This window comes from Zonotrichia albicollis, chromosome Z (assembly GCF_047830755.1).
Source record: "Zonotrichia albicollis isolate bZonAlb1 chromosome Z, bZonAlb1.hap1, whole genome shotgun sequence".
NCBI lineage: Eukaryota > Metazoa > Chordata > Aves > Passeriformes > Passerellidae > Zonotrichia > Zonotrichia albicollis.
Window position 1 is genome coordinate 16894286 of NC_133860.1, and position 21884 is coordinate 16916169.

The 21884-nt window shown below is 40.1% G+C and overlaps 1 protein-coding gene across 1 annotated transcript in view; it reads right to left on the bottom strand.

Moving 5' to 3' along the window:
• Positions 1-2749: 2749 nt before the first annotated feature.
• MTMR12 (myotubularin related protein 12) overlaps positions 2750-21884 on the bottom strand; it is a 33223-nt gene continuing 14088 nt past the window's right edge. Inside the window, exons 7-16 of the mRNA XM_005488781.4 lie at positions 20172-20295; positions 18941-19016; positions 15901-16007; positions 13633-13757; positions 11015-11093; positions 9351-9421; positions 8277-8449; positions 7419-7586; positions 6435-6596; positions 2750-5464 (exon numbers count right to left, since the gene is read on the bottom strand). Of these exons, the coding sequence (XP_005488838.2) occupies positions 4889-5464; positions 6435-6596; positions 7419-7586; positions 8277-8449; positions 9351-9421; positions 11015-11093; positions 13633-13757; positions 15901-16007; positions 18941-19016; positions 20172-20295 (1661 nt within the window). The 3' untranslated portion in view covers positions 2750-4888. The remainder of the gene's footprint in view (positions 5465-6434; positions 6597-7418; positions 7587-8276; positions 8450-9350; positions 9422-11014; positions 11094-13632; positions 13758-15900; positions 16008-18940; positions 19017-20171; positions 20296-21884) is intronic.

Sequence of the window (21884 nt, forward strand, 5' to 3'; positions counted from 1 at the left end):
GACAGCAGAAATATATTCTTGCATCACCAAAACATAAAGCAAGGGCACTTACACCCTCTACATGAAATTAGCATCTCTGTCATCACATTCATGCATAAACATACTTTCAATTAATGTCTCTAAAACAAAAGGAAATTAGTCCCACTGATTGCAAAGTGAGCCCACAGAGTTCTGACTTTTAAAAGTCTTAAGAAGACTTGAAGGTTTACACTCTGTACATTATTTCTAGTAGCGTTAGCAGTTTTAACTGGAAATTTTCTTCAAATAGCAATAAGGTTTGTAAGTTTCAGAACTTGTAGAACTATCAGCTGGTTTCCAGGAAATAAACTGAATTTTGGCTTCTACAGTATAATGAAAATTTTGAGGACCCAGAAACAGACAAAATGCAAGATTTAAAAAAATTTACTTTAAGAGAAAAGTGGGATACCTGACTTGACTGTAAATGAGCAGATTTTCCTATTTGAGAGAAGCATTACTTTCAGCCTGAGAACTTCAGATTTGGATCAAGCCTGAACTGCAGGTACAGAGGTTTCTGTTGCATTCTCCTACTCTGATTTCCTTACTAACGACACTGGCCATCTAATCAATGTTCCGTCCATCACCTGCTTTGAAAACCAGCAAATAATTTTGATGGCATTTGACAAAAAATTATTTCATAAGTTGGTAGATTCCAACAGGCAATCTGGAGGCTATGTGACCAGGCCATGTCACGTCATGAGCGTTACCTGGCTCCCCAGAACCTGAGTCACAGCTTTTGAATTGTCCAGCAAGTCAGTAGTGGTGACAAACCTATAAACTGCTGGAAAAGTACATGACTTAGGAACAGGGAGGAGATGGATGGAGACCAAAGATGTTCTGGCATGGGCAAAGGCAGGAAATGTCAGAAGAAAGGAAAAAAATTGAGTGGTCTGGCCATTAAGTCAAGACCACAGGAAATCAGTCTTGCTAGGTCTGCAAAATTTTTCATGAGAAAAATTTACAAGTGCATTTCCTAGGCATGTCTTATTCACCTGCTTTAAGCATCAAGGGATAACATTAAGGTAAGTGCCTTGAAAACTTGGTTTTCAAGTGGCTACATGAAAACCAGGGAAAACAAATGCTTGCTGAAAGCAGAGAAACGTGCTGCGATCGAACACCAGCATTTACTGTTCTACAGGGCTCCACAGCAGCCAAGCCAGGGCAGCACTGAGCATCCACTGCCCATCCAAACACTTGCCAAGATAGTATCAGTCCTCTATTACATCTTCTCAACCTCCACAGCACTTTTAAAGCTGTGACCACCCAGGCAGAGGGAGCCCTCTGGGGCTCAGAACTGTGTGTAAATGTCTAGCCATGCCCTGCTAACACAGGCTGAAGAACCCATTGCCTTTGTACTCAACATGATGGTGCCCTCCTCGTGTAACTGCCTCTCCAGCTCAAGTATCAGCTCTCCTTATCTTCTGTGTCCACTCCTCTCCAAGTTAACTCTATTATCCCACCAAGTTCTGTCATCCTGCAAATGCTGGCAAAAAGCATTTGTCACGTTGACTTTATTACAAATCAAGAAAAAGGAAGCAAGATCCTAAGAAGGGTTTTGCCCCTTCCACTCCTCACCCTCTCCAATTTACTCTGGAAGAGCATGTGTAGTGCTGTACACAAAATGCTTTTTTCAGACGCAGCTAAGCTCACTACTCAAATCTCCTTCCTATCCCAGAAAATGAAGTCCTTCACACAATTCTTAGAGATTTATGCAAAACCTAGCTCTTTGTGAAGGAGCATCCAGCTGTAAATACTGCATGAGGTCTCCAGGTAGTTTAGAATGAAGGTGACCTCTGCTGTGACAAAACTAATCCGTTGTAAGAAATCATCATCAGAAGGTATTCACCTGCCTCTGGAATAAGTTATGCTTCTGCACTTCAGGCACAAGTGGAAAAAGCTTCAGCTGGAGCAAAAAACCAGGAGGGCAGGCTGGCTGTAAACACCTTAATGAAGTACATGTTTGCATTCCTTTATGCTGCACTTCAATAGCTGAGCCTTTTCAATAGTGAATGCAGCCCTAAATCAAAGGCAAGCGGTCAAAGTACAATTGCTGGTCCTCAGCAGCTGTGGGTGAGGCAGAGGCACACCTTGTGGTACAACATGACCCGCAGCTATTGCTGTGTGGGGCTTCAAGAACAAAGCTGGCACAGGCCTGTAATGTTCATGGGGTTTTAATGTGTGATTTGCACTAGTGCTGCCTTTGACCAGGGGCTAGCAATTTCTAGTGTCTTGAAAAAATGGAATTTTAAAATCACAAGTACAAGCTGTACTCCAGAGGTTACTGTGGCCACCTTAGTCCCCATCAAACACAGATCTGGTCTGAGAAATACTCCCCTGTGGCAACTCCAAGTGGCTTAGTGTAACAATGCAAGAACAAATTTCACCCTGGATGTGGGGGAAGTATATTGCTAAGACAATAACACTAAGCAATTATCTTGCTAAGAAACAAACACTCTTTAATAACTCCCCCAATACACACACTCAGCAGCCAATTTCTAGATCACCTTTAACTTCCCACAGCCATCCTGCTTCATTGCACTGAACTGTCCTCTCTCCTGCACTGGGGGCATCAGAAGTACAGCCAGATCAAAACTGGACAGCTTCCCCATAACAGTCTGTAAAAATCAGGATATAACCAGAAAAGCCTTGCCATTGCAGATTGTGAAGTCTGCTGTGATTTAGTGCATCACTTGAAATGTGGACCTTAAACATACATTCTTCTCTCACAATGAATAGTTCAAAGTATATTTTATTGACATTCTTCAAATAGCCTGGATAAAAGTAACAATATTTAATCAAAAGAAGGAAAAAGAAGATAGAAACCTGAAAAACTGCTAGCTTGCATTCAGTGTTAAAACTTGGAGGTATAAACAAAAGCCCGGAGTAAAAATATGAAGTATATTTCCAATCCTTCAGTGCAGAAAACCAGCAACAATGGTATTTACTCTACATTAGAAGTGTTTCCATGTTCAATTCCAGATATATACGTCTCTCCTATATATATTTCTGATAACTTATGTACAGATAAGATGTCCAACATCTGTTCTTTAATACAAGTATGTAATCTTCGTAACTGAAACATTACAATAGTTTGATAAAAAGTATAGAAAATCATTTTAATATCATTTTTTTATAGCAGTGTTTAAAAAACTCCACCCTTGAACCCAAATGACCTTAGAAGGACAAGTATTTCTTCACTGTAATAATACACTGCTCATTCAACATGCAAAGTGTTATTGCATACATGAGTCACATGAATTACAACTAAGTCTGAAGAAAATGTGCTGTACAGCCCATTTAGCAAGTGCTAGCTGTAAATATCACAGAAGAAAGCATAGTACTACTGTATTTTTAAATAAAACACTACGAACTCAAGTATTGTCCTCGCACTAAGACTTTAAGGCAATTAAGAGCTGGAAAGCTTCAGTTTGGCATAGCTGCATCAAGCTCTCCCCTCTTTCCCAGTTATGAGAATTTGTTTTCAGAGGGCTGCTGATGAATTGTTGCTATACATTAAAACAACTCAGTATGAAGTGATAAGTCAGTAACAAAAGTTTAATATCCCCAAGTTTCACTGAGCTGATCAAATTTAAGCAACAGTTTATCCACCAGCCAAGTTTTCCAGCATGGATTTCTAAATTGTTATGAGAACAGAGAAAATATTCAATGTGTAACCTCTCAGCGTAACTGATTTTACGACTTCAATCCATTCTTGGGGTATTACAGAATTTAAGGGTTAAAAACAGATCTGACAGTCAAATAATATTCAGCTTTACAAAGGATAATTATTTGCAGTAAAAATTTGTATAAACATACACACAGTAGATCCAAGTCAACAGGCATTTCTTTATGGCTTCTTTCACTGAGGTACTGTTATTACATCCAGCAACAGGACACGAGTGTTCTATAAACACCACATTCATAAGCTGTACCAACTCATGACAAGTGGTAACAGACTGCAAATCCTGCTTCACTGCAGGACTACAGGAAAAGTGTCTTCCCTGCTATGTGGAGAGTCTCAGTGCAAGCTACAGAAAGCCTTAAAGGCAACGGGCATCAGTGGGGGAAAAGTTCCAATGAAAGTCTCCCTCTACTTAAAAGGAGAAAACATACTCATGGCAAATTGAAATCTCATTCGTTAAAATTAAGAGCAAACATAAAATTCCAAGGCAGCAAGGGCATGTAGCACAGCAGCCATACATTAAGACTTGAAATGTGTCATTAAGCTCTTGCATCTGACCCTTGAGCTAAGTGCATGCACAGGCTCAGAGCAGCCAACCTGTGACCACGACACCACAAAGACCAACACTGACAAAGGGGAAGGGGCAAGCACATGACTTCTGTTGATCCAACAGCAGACAGAAAAGCCCTGGTGACCACAAGAATATTCCTCAGCTGTCAAAAGCTGACTTGTGAGTGCACAGTTAGTTGCATCTTTCACTGTTTACATGTGGGGGGAATTTGCAAATCACAGTACTCCACTCCCAGTATGGGGAAAGAGATGTTAAGATAGCATGCTTGTTGCCATATGCATTTATCATTCTACCTTTACAGCAGAAAGTATTCTTCTGCTGGTTTTCTTTTTTTTTTTTTTAACAGCGTGGCCATGTTGTTACTACAGCCAACACTCCCATTTGAATTACACCTATGCTAAAAATATGGTTCTGCAATAAATATTGTTAGAGTGAAATGGAAGTTCAAAACATGCTCAGTTAATTACAGCAACTAGTTCTTTTCAATCAAGGATTTTTAACCCCACAAACCCATTAAACAGTTTGCAGATGCTCAAGTTCCTTATATGAAGATACAGCACAACATTTAAAACTCAGTGCTTAGCCACATACAATCCACACTGTAATCTATATACATGTTATAACATATCCCCACTTAGGTCAACAAATTCATCATCCCTCTTGACCAAGTCATCTTCATCTTCCAAGTCTTTCCAGGTGCTAGTGGGTAAAGCTGGTTTGACAGACTGTCTCTGCAGTAAAGCAAATGGAAACAAGGATGACAAACGGGCAGAATTCCTCAGCAAGGGAGCAGAATGTACGTCTCCAGAAACAGCCTGACTGTGTTCTTCATCCATTTTTACCTGCAGGCTTTGCACTTCCTCCATCAAGTCCAAAATCCTGGCAGCTGTAGCTATTGTTCCACCGCCATGGAGCTGGGCCTCAGGAATCCATCGCAGGTAACGCTGTGCCCAGACTTTGATTTCGGGGCCGTCGATGCGCGGCAGCAGAAGACCGTGGTAGTCGACAGGTTTGCTATGCCAGCTATCATAAAACTCCCTGAAGCTGTTAGGGGGCTCATCTGAAGAATTTATGAACTTGCCAATTCTTTTACCCAGAATGTTTTTAAAAAAAAGATCTGTTTCCTCCCTGAAAAATCCTCTCTTCGTGGAAGGCTTTGCCTGTGTCAGTGGCAAAGAAAGTTGCCGTTGATGCTTTGAGAGGGAAAAAAGGCAAAATACTCAGATAAATATTAATGCAATGGGACTTCAGAAAGCAGTTTTAAGAGAAAAACAAAGTTGTATTCAGGAACCTCTTGCAAGCAATAGTCACTTGACCTATATAGAGAAGCAGTGGCTTTGTTTAAGTTGTTATTTTTCAATACATCAAATACTTTACAGAGCATACTGAGTGTCGCCACCTTCCTTCCCTGCTAACCAAAAGTAACACCAATAAAGCAATTGTCTTTGAAAAAGCCAAACCCTTTGCTTACATTTAAGTATTGCCAGTGTCCATGTTTAGTTTAAGCCAGTTAAAAATCAGAGAGCACTTTATTTATTGGTTTTTATCCAGTGGTCCCTCACTGCATCTCAGATAAACACTGTAGATCATACTGGCAGTGTCTCACATGAGAATGCTTTATACAGGACAGAATTTACCAATTAATTGCAATTCAAAGAGGCTACTCCAAGAATTTTTCCCTGAGTTTGAGCTACGTGCCAGTAATGAGGTGGTCCACCCATAATCCTCCATACTCCAGTCAGTTTTTTTGCTGTTGTTGATCCCCCTCCCTCTCCAAGTGCAAACACACGCTCCAGTTAAAATTAGGGAGGCAATCACAAACCTATGTATTTCAGTCAGGTACTCCATGGAACAACTAAATTAACTCCCTTCAAACACATCATTGCAACTCACCTGAATATTAAATCTCATAGCTTACCAACAGACTTGCATAGAAGTATGAAGGAAAAGAATCCCTAACTTCATGGCTATGAACTATAAAAGAGTTATTTACAATTCTGGTGCATGCAAACTGGGTTCTTAAATCCAGGTGGGTCTGAGGTATACGTGTATTTTGTCAATTTAAAAAAGTCTGCGCCAATACTTTCACGGAGAGAACATTGGAAATAAGATGTGCAAAATATTTCTAGAACTGAAAACACAGTTTAGCAGCACGTATCTTACTTTGAACCGTGAAGTCTTCCGTTGACTTCTATCTGGTTTTGGTTTCTCTGCATAAAGAGGGTTGTTCAGGAAAGCCAGGGCCTTGGGGTCAAACTGCACAGACCAGTCCCACACAGTAAGGAATCTGAAAGGACCACTTTGTGTCTTGATGCTTTCCCCACTCTGCCAAAACAAACAGGTCACATTTAATACTGCCAGAAGGGAATTCTGACTAAGTCAAGGTGAAATAAAGAAACTGGCTTTTTAGAAAAAAGGCCACAGAGTTGCAACAACACTTTCGCTTTCTATGTGTTCAATAACTGAACAACAACAGTGCAATCAGACTTTCACAGATGAAAATAAAGTTAAATATTCTCAGAAAAAAAAAAGACATTTTGAAACTTGGACAAGAGACAGAAAGAGTTGGATTCCTCAAACACAGGCAGCACATTACAATTCCAAACAGCAAAAGTTGGAACTGCAGTCACGCAGTGCTACTGGTCTAGATTTTGCGATCAACAATTTATTTGTATGAAAGACAGTAATCTTCACTTTTTCCTTTAGTCTCTGTGCAGCCTTGCAGAGGATACTCCCATTGCTCCCAGCTTCTTAGGCTAGAGAAGAGCATGAACCAAATATAAATCAACATTCAGGAGATGTTCATTTTGGAATACAACAGAACACACTATACAAGAATTTCATAGATAACTTATTCTGCCAGAGAGCTGCATATTCCTTGTAGGTTAAGGAGCTCCAATTTCACTGAAGGGCACTAAACATGAAACTACAGCTACATATTACAGGTAATGCATTCCTTCTGTCATCATAAACTCCTAAGTCCTGAGCTTGCCTCCCTATTGCCAAAATTGCATTGTTCACCCCTCAAGGCAGTTCAATAAGTAAGGAAAATGGTGCTGTTGGGAATTAGCTTTTTTTGAGTGTTCTTTGTTTGCTGGTCAAACTCATTCTCCAACACACTGCATCCACAAAATACCAAACCCTTACCTTATTAGTGTCTCTTTGATGTTGAGAGTTGAAGAAGAAAGTGCTAAAAATAGGCACATAGAGGCTGTCTGACAAGACAGTTAAGTAAGTTTCAGTGAACTCAAATGCTGGAGGATACTGTTGTACCAGCTGCCAAACACAATTTAGCAGGAGCAGAAAAACAGGAGCCTAAGTAAACAAAATATTTCATCAGTTTCAGAAAAAGTTAAAATTGTCCCACCACGCAAACTATGTATTTTATAGAATTGAGTGTCTCCAAATACAAATCTTAAGGCAAGAAGCCCGATGAACTACAGAACTGCTGCATGTACATTTGGCTGAAATTTGAAGAAGCATTATCTGAGCTATCCTCGGCCAATTATTGACAGAAGAGATGAGCACCTTCTACTCTGAATTTAAAGGTTGCCACTATGCAGTCTTCTAAAGGTGGCAAAGCAAAACTAGTTTATATCAATTCTTGATCAGAATTAGTCAGTTGACACCTATTACTTCCATTTGAATAGCAATCTAATCTAGTCCCAAAGCAAGACAGTAAAAAGTTGACCTCCAGATGTGACAGGAATAGGCTTGAGTTATTTCTATGGATGCTACTACCATTTAACACAGTTTCCAAGGGCACAGGATACATGACTTTTGAAAGACTCCAAGACTGGGAAATTTTTCATTTGTTCTCTTTAATAATAAAGCCATTGCTGACCTCTAAACAGCAAAAACAGTGACACTGTACAAACATCAACCCACAAAACAAAACAGAAGATCCTCAGAGTAACTGGAACTTCTGGACTAACAGATAAATCCCTCTTCATGCTGAGTAAGCTTATAAATAATAAGTAAGGAAAGCAATTTAAAAAAATATACCTCCTCTTTCTCACTTTTGCGTAAGTGGTTACAGCGATCCAAGAAGCTATGTCCTCCAATCACCCACTCCTTCTGAATAAGGCTCTGAAACCCTGACTTTGTTCTGCTGTATGAATCCATCATCACTTGAACCAGACTCGAGATTACACAGCACAGATCAGTAGCACTCTCTTCTACAAAGGAGAACAGAAACCACATTCTACACTAAGCCATTCCTCAAACATTATGTGAGAAAGCAAAGCATTGCCATGTTCACATAAACAAAATTGTATTTCAGGATCAGAGCAGCACAGACATTTTTGCAAGTCAGAGAGAAGTTAATCCATGATTCCAAATTTAAGGTTACTTACTTGCTTATCCTGGGAAAATACTTTGACAATAAAACCTGCAAGCCCCAACCCTTCCTACTGTAACTTGCCTGTGCCCTTCAGTCTCCCACAAGCACACACTGCCCCTCAGCCCAGCCATTTGTCCTTACCCTTCCTACCCTCCACGCCTCTTTTCACAAGGTGTGAAACTGCCTCCTCATGCAACATACACTCTTCACCTTTCCAGAAGGTGCCTCCAGAAAACCTCTTGCCTGTGTTAGGTTTCTCAAATGGCAATATGTGTGAAAAACTCAACTAAATTGCCAATCCAGGAGTCACTTAATGGTTAACTTGAGATTTGGTTTTACATGTGATTACTCAGTCTAGGAAAATAAACTGCTCAACATGTTTACAGTAAGTATATTATTCCATGTATTTTTAATAAAGAGTCTGCAGAATATCCAACATGTATCTAGAAAATATAAAGGTTATTTTTAAAAGTTTTTATATTACTGGTCCTTTGTGTGGATATGGTTCCCGTGCCCCTTAAAGTACAGCAAAGGGCCTAAAAGACCTTAAATAAAATAAACTGGGAAACAGGAATGTTGTCTCTTCTTTATGCAAGACTCTCCTGCCAATTTATCAGCAGCTTTTTCATTCATACCCTGGAACTGTGCTTGCTACTTTCTTTAACTACAGGAAGCTTAAATTACTTCAAAATTAATTTAAACAAATCAATATATAGATTATCTCATTAAATTCTTACCTATAAGGAGAACATTTGTATGCTGTATTTCCAGACACTCAGCAACTTCTATGGCTTTCTTCAAGACCTTCCTGTTTGGGTACAGGAAAAGTTGAGTGAAGTTTCTTATATTAGTTTCCCCTAGACATGGTTAGAATGCCATACTTGAAACTCCACTAGTTCCTTAAAACACAAAACCCATGCTCAGTTTGTGTAAACTAAGAACTGCTCAGCTTCAAGAACATTTTATCTGGCCATTAACCATGCATTTTCAGTTGCTATGATACACTACTTTATTCTGAATCAACAGCAGCCATCACACACTGAAGTATTACAATTCCTAAGAACCAGATCTTTTGCCTGGAAAGAGCCAATATCACCACATTTATGTTTTAACATACTACATTCTACATTTCTTCCAAAATCTGCTTTCAAGCGAGAGAGGGAAGGATGAGCAATCAGCTCTTGTAAACACTCAGGCAAAAGTAATACAGAGAACATTATTACACAAGGAAGACTGAGTGGAATTACAGATCACATAAAACCAGATATAACATCTAGATCTAAATTTTCATAAAGTTAGTTATTCTTAGCAAAAGCACACAAATTGGGATTCTTGCAATATCGTAGGTAACTAATAGAAGCTGACAGTTTATTTCTTATGTTTGGAATAGTCATATTCTTCTTTGTTCTATCATCTAGAGCATGTGACAAAGTATTCCTACTAACTACAAAAGCCAAGAACAGGCTGATCCAGGAACCAACTAGATCCAAGTACGGAAATGACCAGTCTCAAAACAACCTAAGGATAGGAACCCAGCCTGGCTTTTACTTTAAACTACCTGTGATCTTCATTATGTCAATGAATTTCTCAACATGTATGATCTTCACTAGAACCTTTCAATAAACATATTTAAATTCTGGATTAACAAGTTGATAATTATCAATATTTATGGATTGTTATTAAGACCAGAGGGACTGGAGCTGACAGCAGAAGCACTCCATGGTAATTAGCTGATTACAGAATAAACTGACAGACAAACGAGTTAGCACAAAGTAATACTGAAAACAAAACTCCTCAACATTCCACTACAACAAGCCTCAAGTTAGCCAACGCCATTCCAACACTTACTCACTGTGGACTGCTGAAAGAAGAAAAGAGAACTTAAGGAACAATCAGCACAAAATGGGGACAAAAGTGAGAAAAGTTCTTTTATAAATCTTTGGTGGACTAACATCTTGAACACTGCACCACATCTCATCCTAAAGGACATTACAGAAGTAGAGAGTACAGAGAAGAGTGGCAAGGCCAGTCAGAGACATAGAATAGTTTCACACAAGAAACAAACAGGATCCTTGAGTTTGGAAAGAAGGTGACAATGCAGGATGGAAATTACTGGATCTGTATTTTTAACTGGCTCTCTGGAAGAATTGTAATTGAAATGATCTCCTACTTCTCATATCCTTTAAAGTAGAACACTTAACACAAGTCTGCACTGTTAAAAACATGTCTCAAGTTGCAGAAATAAGATATATAAATGGGACCATAAATGGGGCCATAAGCCTGTCCTAATTTCTTTTCCTACTGGCAGTAAAGAATTCCGTTTCAAGAAACTAGCTAGAAAACCCACTACAAATGCAATTACCAACAGTTTGAAACACAGAAAGCTGAAGATACAGCAAACCTGATTATTTCTAGCCAGTTTGTGCTCTCCAGTAATGAAAACCATTTCACATCAGTTGCCCAGAAGTCCATACTGTTATCTGCAAAAAAAAAGAAAAACAAAAATTGGCTTGCTCACACATACACAATGATAATTAACAGTCATCCATTGAATATTCCTTCAGTTATGAACAGTATAAAGCAACCAATACTAAGGAGTCAGCAAATCTCAATCGCTATTAAAGTTGACACCTTATAACTAAATAAGGAAGTGAAGTAGTCCTACAAACACCCAGCAGAGTTTTATAGCACCATAGCCTTTTAGAAAAAGTAAGCTGGAGGTTCATGGCACTCAAACCAGGTAAATAAATCTGCTGACAAAATGGAAAAGGAATAAAAAAGTTTAATCAGAGATGATGATCTACATAAAGCTTAACCTAAAGACACTGGATTTGAAAATCATTACCATCAGAACCAGAGATACCAATGGGTTTTAGAAGTAGGTTATAAAAATTTATGGAATGTAAGACTACCTGAAAAATGTTTTAAACAGCTTTTGCTGCAACTAAAAAAAGGCACTAAAATACATAAACAGGGAGGCCAAGTTCAATACCACAAAGTCATTAAACGCCGATGACTAGGACTTTTGTAGGTTTTTTCAAATGCCACCTAAGTGTCCATTGCTTTTATTTCTATCAAAGCCAGTCAACAAATATTGGAAAGCTTTCACAAGCTGATATAAGCAATTAAAACCAGAATATATTACTTTTCCTGCATGAGACAAAGCTTAAAGCACAAGACCTAGAACAGTTCTACTAGTGAGAAACCAGATACACAAAATTCCCTCCTCCCCCATCCTTTCCAGAACAGCTTCAGTTCCACAAGTTTCTGTGTAACCGCCCACCTCCCAGAGTCTCTCGAAACACTTCCAGTGTTCGATTCCAGCACATTTACACACTACTGTCTCTGCTGGATCTCTTGTACCTACGCCTCAAATGCACAGGCATACATGTGTTTTATTCCTGTAGCTGTGCTGCCTCCATGCAGCAGAGCTACAGGAGCAGCACCTCATCCTGTTCATTGCCCAATTTAAACCCCTCTCCCAACTTCTTTTACCCTGGCCATAGAAACTAGTTCTCCACAAACGCTCTGTTGCATTAGACATAGTTTTCACCAAATCCCATCACCCTCACAGTGAAGAAATTTTCCCCAATACCTGATCCAAAGCTGCCCATTTTCCCTTGTCTTGTCACTTCATGCTCTCATCTAAAGTCCCTCTCCAGTTCTCTTGTAGCCCCTATAGGAACTGGAAGGTTTCATAAGGTCTCCCTGGAGCCTTCTCTTCTCCAGGCTGAACAATCCTAATTCCCTCAGCCTTTCCTTGTAGGAGAGCTGTTCCATCCCTCTGATCACCTTGGTGGCTCCTCTGGGCTGGCTCCAGCAGGTCCCTGTGGTTCCTGTGCTGGGAGCCCAGGGCTGGATGCAGTGCTCCAGGTGGGTCTCAGCAGAGCAGAGGGGCAGAATCCCCTCCCTGCCCTGCTGCCCACGGGGCTCTGGGTGCAGCCCAGGACACATTTGGCTCTCTGGGCTGGGAGTGCCATGGCCAGGACAAGCTGCCTATACCACATTAACAAGGCACGTACAGGATAAAAGTAATGGTTTGTGTGTTCAGACTTAAAAATATGGTAATAAGGTAATAAATTTCTCTAAGATCTTAGTACTTCTGCAAAAACTACCCGAATGTTTCTCTCAGACTGAAAGTCCATAGGTGCTGTACTCAGTGAGGTATAGTCTACTGTCAAACCTTATTTAAAAAACTGCAAGAACACTTACTAGATGGCAGTTTCAACACATTCCCTTTTGCATGAATATAAGACAATGATGCAGTTACATCAATGAAATACACAGTATTTCATGACACAGGTTAAATGACTAAATTTAAGCTTAGGTTTTTTTCCTACAGAAGGTGACTTGCCAGAAATCACATAAAAAAGTAATTACTTTTAGCTCTTAAGATTCACTGTCAATTTGACAGTGTATTCTAGACAAAATCTTCAGTGTGAAACTCAAACACCTTATATTAGAAGTTGAGTGGAGCTTTTTTCATCTCAAGAGGTGGGGTCAAAGTGTTTCATGATAGCAAAATAGTTGGAAAGTCTCAGAAGAAAGAAGTCTGAAAGCCTAGATCATACTTTCACATGGCTCCCATTTGATTGCTTTCTAAAGGACAGAATTTAAGCAGCTTCATATATTTTGAGATGTGACTAGCGTGTAACAAAACCAAGGGCAAAAAATAATTATCAGTGTCTACTCTTGACAGAGCCCAAAGGCTAAAAGTTTGGCCACAGAAGACTGAAAATCTTCCCCACAAACTTCATTCCAGTTAGTGTAATCCAACTAACACATAAGACTTCACTCCTTCAAAAGTAATTTTCAGATACTGTGACAGTTTAGTAAGAGGTGGTTAAGTCAAAGAACTACAAACCTTCATTCACATCCCAGCCGTAAGCACAGTCTTCAGTTACATATTTTAAAACCTGCTTTTAACCACCCTCAAAATGAAGGCACCAATCAAGAAAATTACTACACTCAGGAGTCACAGCACATCATTGTTATGCTTTGCTTTAAAGTCTGACTTACCTATCAAAAACAGCTGTTTGAATCTTGTGTATGCATTCTGGATATCTTGCAGAGATGGAAGGCTGCTTGACAAGTCATCCATCCTCAGGAGCTCATAGGGAGGTTTGCTAATTGTCTTATAGATTCTAAATCAAACCATCAAGAGATTAAAGCTTTCTGCTTCACAAGTCAAATAATGCATCAACTATTATCTGAAGACAAAGTTAATAGGCATGATTTCTCAAAGAGCTGTAATACCAGAAGATAGACACTCTGGAAAGCTAGTGACCTCCATGCATTTCTAAGTACCAATTGGAAGCTTGCCCACAGGCTTATAACACTATTTGATGCTCTTAACCATGACACCAATAAAATTATACTTGTGCCTATTCGCGCCGTTATGAATATTACAAGCACTACTTGATTTTTACTACTGTTTCTTTAGTATTTTCTTCACTAGACATACCAAAATCACTTTACTAGGAGGCCGCTACAGCCGTATCCTAAAAGAAGAGATGGATAGAAATACCCAAAACTCCCAACAGAAGCTTAGAGTTTCTCTTGACTTTTGCCAACTAGATTCTGATGCCAAGCTGCTAGATCTTCTAATGAAACACACAAGCAAAAGAAATTATTTGGGTTCAAACAAGACAATGTATCTTGCATTTCCCTATATATATACAGATTTTTTTGCCTGGAAGGAGAGGAAAAAATACCAGGGCCAGATGATGCTTTGGCTTGGACCCAGAGCATTCCCTCTCATTCAGGTTCCAGAGCTCAGATGAACATCAATGTAGTAACTACATCTGCTGTCACACTGTCCTCTCTATTATCAAGACCTGGGAAAAGTTGCTTTAACTCATATTTCAGAAGTGAGGTCTTGTGGGCAGTTTTCCAGGCAGGACAGAGTGCTTTGCTTTCTGCAAGCTATAGCACAGAAAACTAGTTTAGGTGAGAACTACAGGAGTCCACATCAGAAACATGAGTTACCAGACCTACTGGAAGATGCATCAGATCAGGGAAGTGAGGGAGAGCAATTGCTGGCCAAATACAGTACTTTTTCTAAATGACACAGCAAAGAACTTAGGCTGCAAGATCAGGCTCTGAACAGCTTTTTTAAAAAGATAAACTGCTAATTGTAAACATCTGCTCTGTGCCTGAGTTCAGACTATTACTGTAATGGCACTTGAACACACCCTGATGGCCAATTTGTAGATATATTTTAGACTCCAGCGATTAAAACACCAGTACTGCACAGCAAAGAAAAACAGCAATACTGCCCCAACTTGAAGTGGCCACAGAGAAGGGATCAAAACATCAGGGGATACCTTGTTACAGCTTATTGCTAGTTTTATTTACTTTCATATCACAAAATAGCATTAAAGACAGTTCTAAGTCCTATAATCTTTCCCATTTCAGGGTAGAAATATTAGAGAACCTGCAGGAAGGGCCACAACTCTTTCCTATGCAAGTATAATTAATTTTATAAACAAAGTAAGTTTTTAGAGCCCAATCAAGCTGTTTTCTGTTCGTTCTGTGTGATTAACAGGTCTCCATCTATGAGGAGCAAGGAGCCAATGTTCAATGTACAGATTGTACCTATGAGTCTGACCTAACAGGCGGCTGCTGAGAGAGAAGTTCTGTCTCAGACAAACAACAGTTAAAAAAAGGGCCAAAATTAAAGGGCAAAATGTCACTGCCATAACAGACAGCTGTGCTCCTTCCCTTAAGTTAGACTTGTCATTTTTAAAACTGCTGAACTAAGTCAGTTCACTACCCCATATGAAAAAGTGCTGTCTGCCTTCACACCTGAAAGCTGCAGTGGTGAATTGCTCAGGCTGCCTCAGACATTTTAGGACACCTTATCTCGAGTTATTTAAGAACATGAACATAGCTCTCAGAAGGTGGCAGAGTCTTACAAACTCAGTTTGTAAATGCACGTTTACAGGCAGAGTCTACATTTCTCTTACTTGCAAAACAATTAAGCCATTAAACCCTACAAGCTCTGCTACTGCTTTACCTAAAAAATACACCACAGGTAGTACAGATTCCCCAGAAATATATGTGTATGCAGCTCCCCAGAAAAGCCCTTCGGTGAAGTTCCAACCCTGCACAAGTGATCAATGCCATTGGGAAAAGAGCTTTAACAGATTCCACTACAGCAAACTACTTTCAGATACAGAACTTGTTTCCTGCTGTGTGAAAGCTTAAAAGATATAGCATATAGGAAAAAAGAGAAGCAAGGTCCATACCAAGCAAAGTGTTGTGGACAGAATAGCTATTACTGACCCATCCAAGAAGGCTTTTTGCATTTGTGAAGTGCTGTCATCCTGTTCTTTGGGAAACGAAGACATTTTGAGAAGAGCAGCACCGTTATGGCAAGACCAACACCAAATCTGCAGAAAGACATTTATCAGATGAGAATAATAAGTAAATTCTCCTATACAAGGTATTTGCTCAAGTGATTGAGTGATTTCAAAATTTCTCTGTGCTTTTGTTTCATCGAATTTTTAGTGTATTTAATAACACCATCACAGAAGCAAACTCCTACACCTGCACCAAAATTGCATGCCTGAGTACACTATGTTACCACTTGCAAGTTTTAAGTTAGAGTTTACACAGGCACAGGGAAATATAAAATGACAGATTATGCCAAAACATTACTTTCACAACTTCCCTCACAGGTAAAAAAAAAATTGATGAAAAAGTCTGTGGCAATACTATGTTGGAATATATGCCACAGCAAGATAGAACTTGTAAGTAACTTACATATATATTATCCATCAGTTTCTCCACTATTGGATTTTTCTATTAGCTCAGCCTTGAGATAACTCACAATAAATGCACTGATAATTTTCCATATGAACTATGCATAAAGAGTAATCAAGGCATATGAAATAATGTATTAAACACTCCACAGCTAAATCAGATTGCATGGTCACAGGTATTTCTTGTGGCAAAACAAGTCCTCAAAGCTTCGTACTTCCCTTTAGACCTGATTTCCTCATGAATACTTCTTATTCCTTGAAGCTCTCAAGATGATCTGTAAACTTGCATTGAAACAGGGAGTAAGAATCCTTTTCATCAGGAATGAATGAAATGAAATCAGGAAGTAGAAGCTCTGCTACCAATTTACAGTGACCAAGAGGTGCACCTCAGAAGGATACAGAAACCTCACAATCATCAAGAGTGGAAAAAATTACTACACTGTCCTTCCATTACCTTCTATAACCAATTCAATATGGCCCAGTTATCTTGACACTACCCTCACAGAAACATTTTGGAAATAATTAGAAGAGTTCTACAAGGCCTCTGAACAGTGGACAGCTACAGATGTTATCATCTATCTGCACATATGTAAGGCCTTTTACATGGTCACACACAACACCCTTCTCTCAAACCTGGGGAGAGAGAGGTTTGATGCATGGACTGTTCAGGGATGAGGAACTGGTTGAATGGTCCCATCCAGAGAGTAGTGGTCAACTACCCAATGTCCAGATGGAAATCAGTGACAAGTGGTGTCCCTCCGGGGTCTGTACTAGGGCCAGGACCATTTAATACCTTTATCAATGACACAGTCAGTGAGATTAAATGCACTCTCAAATTTCCATACAACACCAAGCTGAGGTGGTTTGACAGGATGCCATCCAGAGGGACCCTGACAAGCTCAAGAAGCAGGCTCATGGGAGCATCATGAGTTTAACACGGCCAAGTGCTGGTGCTGCCCCTGGGCTGGGACAGCCCCTGGTAGCAGCACAGGCTGGGCAGGAGCAGCCCCAGAGCAGCCGTGCCCAGAAGGGCTTGGGGTGCTGTGGGTGAGAGGCTGCACATGGCCCAGCCATGGCACTCCCAGCCCAGAGAGCCAAACGTGTCCTGGGCTGCACCCAGAGCCCCGTGGGCAGTAGGGCAGGGAGGGGATTCTGCCCCTCTGCTCTGCTCTGCTGAGACCCACCTGGAGCACTGCATCCAGCCCTGGGCTCCCAGCACAGGAACCACAGGCACCTGCTGCAGCCAGCACAGAGCAGAGACAAGAAAATGGTCACAGGGCTGCAGCACCTCTCGTGTGAGGATACACTGAAGAGCTGGAGTTGCTCAGCCTGGAGAAAGCTTTGGGGGGATCTTTTTATGGCATTTCTTTACTTAAAGGGGACTTACAAGACAGATGGGGAAAGACTTTTTAGTAGGTCTTGCTGCGATAGGACAAGGGGTAATGATTTGAAACAAAAAGAGGGTAGATTTAGAACTACACATATGGAAGAAAGTTTTTACAAGGAGGGTGCTGGAACACTGGATGGAACAGGATGTCCACAAAGGTGGTAGAAGCCCAGAAACATTCAAGGCCAGGTTTGAGAGGGCTCTACAAAACCTGATGTAGGAGAAGATGCTTCGGGTCATTCCAGAGGGGGATTAGATGAGATCCTGTTTATAGGTCCAAACTATTCTACAGCTCTGTGAACACAAGATGGAATAAAAAATCCCAAATATTTCTGTTTCTGTGTAAGAGCCAGTGTAATAGGTCTCTGACTCTCTGAGAAAAAGTCTGCCACACTACTTTGACTTTTAGGTAGGACAGTACAGTACCATCTCCTCCATGGACTAATTAACTGAAGAGCACAAAACGAACATGGTTTTCCTTGGCAAATTTAATGGACAAGCTTACACTAAGGTAAGACCTCACAAGTGAGATTGCTTTGATCCTTGTTTCCATCTTCTCTGTCTTACTGGTTCTTGAACTAAAAGGCAGGAAGCCAAACCCAGCTTGCTACAGGCTGCAAACCCAGTGTATTTAACTTCATTTTCTGTTAGACTTGCAGAACTAGTTTTTCAGCTGGGTTACCTGACTTTGTAAAAATGCTGCATCATCACAGCCACAGCCCTTACCAGAACCCAAGCCAGGTAACTGGAGGTGTTCAGCTACACCTTACATGCACCATCTTCACCTCAATATCCAAACAGCATTTCAAGGCCTACATATTGCCCCAGCCAGATGCCACTCAGCACAGTCTCATGAAAAACAGGCTGATGGACAGACAGGCTAGTAATATATGTAGGCTATAAGACATTAATAAATGGGAACTGCGAACAGTAAATACGTATTTTGCTGTTATGTAAATATTAAATATGTTTTGCTACATATTACACTGTTCAGTGAAATACAGTATCAAGCACTTCTCCTTCCAACATCTGTTTCCCTTCTGTAGATAACCAGATATACATGTAAACTGTTAAAAAAAAGTTCTGAAAACAATATGCAGTAACATCTGAAATGTTAATTGAAATTATGCCATCTCAGTGAGAGTCTTACCCTCAGCCATACACATATACTTACAGGAATGCCTCTGCCTTCATACTTCAAGATATTCTCTTCAGAAATGCATATGGGAACAACAAAATACAAAGGCAGCCTAAGACAACAAAAAAGAGTTTCTTGGTCTCAAAAACTGAACAAAGAATAATCTCAAAGTTCCTTTTAATGACAGTAAGTGCTCTAACTCAAATTCTAACTATATATTCACCTTGCTACAATAATCTTTCCTACTAGATAATTCTATTGTCCTCAAAGCTGTGCCTTTATTTTCAGCTTGAATAAGGCTTTTCTCCCAGCCTTGAGGTCTGAACTATTTTCATTGCAACACTCCCCTGCCTTCACAAAGGTGTTATTAATTGTAACCTCTAAGACTGATTTCTAAGACTACCTTGGCTCTCTCATGCTTTGCTGTTTCAAAAGATACCCCCACAGTATTAAATAACTAGCTCTGTTTCCATACCTGTTAAGCAGTTCACATCCTAATTCAAGAATGTAATTTACTTTATCAAGGATTTCCAGCATCAACCAATGCTGTTTATGTTCACAGTTCAGAGAAGGAATGTAAGTTGGCTTGTAAGTACTTAACTCAATTTGGGTCTCCCAAGACAGAGTTCTAGAATAAATAGTTAAGACTCTGAAAAATACTAGTTTCCAAGGTCTGTGAACTCTTTCAAGATTTGACTACGAAACAACAGTAGAAGTATACAATGCCTTGTATACATCCTAAAGAGCTCACCACTAAATGATACTCTGCTAAACTGGCAGCCAAGCTCAGCTAAACTTTGCTAATGTTCTCCTAAAGGCAACACAACTTAACTTCCACCAGCACATTCTGCGGATTTACTTCAAACCAGTTACTTTTTCCCCATCCAGCCTGCTCCCAACAAAAGCAGTGAAAAATCTCCAGTGCCTGTGACTTGAAATTTTACCACAGTAAAAGTACAGCACTGAGAAAGTGTCATCCTAACGAGTATGACAGAAGTGTAGGTCCCAGACATAAGTATTTTCTATTCTCCACTTCTAGATATACTCAAAGCTTGATTTAACCAAGGTACTGAATAGTTGAAGTTAACCCTGCTTGAATCAGAGGTTGTGCAGGATCACCTCCTGAGATTACAAACAAAATTATTCCCTAAATAAAAATGGAAATCATATTCTAAAAAGACTCCCAAAAACCTGTATAATCCCCAGCATCAAGAGTAGCACTGATTTTCACACATCCAAAGCTCACTATTAACCAGGGCAATCTTACTTTTCAGAGACTCTGTAGCCTTCGTTGGTTGTCACTGCTTTGTATTTCACATTCCCTTTGGTCCGCTCCAGCTCATCACGCCAGTCCTCCAAGGTTTCAAACATCACAGTTTGGTTCCTCCCATCTGTCAGACATCAATAAAATTAACTTTGCAGACTGTCAGGAATTCTAACACAAAAACAATCCTAAGTAAACGTGTTAGTTAAGGTAAGCAAGCAGAACCTCTTGCGTACCAAAAATCTCGAGTCAAAGACAAAATGTCTTTGTACACCACACTGCCTCAGTCTGATCGTCAACAACAGCAATATCAGATACAGCTGTTACTAATAACTTCAGGAACAGTTTCTCCTGCAGAAATGATTAATTTGTTACAGAACTTCCACACATCTGGGGCTGTCCTCACACCCAGCCTAAAATGCAGCAAATATCATTTTATAGTAATGCAGCTGACTGGCATCACTATATTAACAATCATACCAAAATTAACAATCATACCAAAAACCTTTCTACAAAATTTCAGCTACTGCATTTCATTTAAGGTTCATTTTTTTCCTCATGAATAGCTTTGCACTGAATAGAACATCTCAGGCACTCAGTAAGAGCAGAAAATTAATTACAGCAATTCAGTCTCAATACTTTCAATTTGGACTCTTCCCTGTAATTCCACTTAGCCACCTCAGAAACAGTTAAGACAGCAGCTTGATTCAGCTTCAAATCTTGTATAATAACCATATAATTTATGGAGTAATGTCAATTGTTTTAAGCACACATCCTAATTGACTAACATTCTACAATATCAGCTAAACCTGAAATAGCAAAGAGAGCTATAATTTCCATGGAAGACACAATGGTAACTTGAAACTTTTCACTGTAAGATGATAAGGTAGATGAAAAATTTACAGCTCAGAAGAGAACATTATTGATGAGCTTTTGGAAACAGGATTTTAGAGGTATCAGACTGTGAAAGGCATAAACAACAATTTCTACAGTCTATTTGTCTTATCCTGTACTAATTTTATGAAGAATGACACTGAGCCACTTACTACTGAACACAGCTATTAAAATAGGAAAGAATTATGGGACAGCACTTTGGTGTTGCTTTAAAGAGTAGGCTTCTCCCAGGCTCTGTCTCTACCTGGAAATGCCTGCAGTCTTTTCCATTGTTTGTAGCTGAAACAGAACACCGGTTTCAGGTGAGGCCTGCAGGAACTACCTGAGCCAGCAATGTGCCTTCCTTGCAGCACACAGGCAGTGTGCTCCTGGGCTGCATTTAGCAAAGCCACCGTGTACCAGCTGAATGAAGCCACCACTGCTCTCAGCTGGAGGACTGTGCCCAGTGCTGGGCTCCTGTTTGAAGGCTCCTGGACCAGGTCCAGTGAAGGCCCTCCGTGATCATTAAAGGGCTCAAAACACCTGATATGAGGAGAGACAGAGCTGGGGTCACTTGGAGAAGAGGGCTCAGGAGGGGCCAATCTCCCTGTGTATATAAACACTGGGGGTGGAACAGGGGAGGAGAGTACAGAAGATGGATCCAGACTCAGGGACTCGACGAGAGGCAGTTATGCACAAGCTGAACTACAGCAAATCCCAAATACACATTACAGTAATGTTTTCCACTACAAGGAGAGTCAAACAATGAAACTGACTCTCCAGAAAGGCTGTGGAGTCTCAATACTTGGAGAAACTCAAAACCCAACTGGACATGACTCAGCT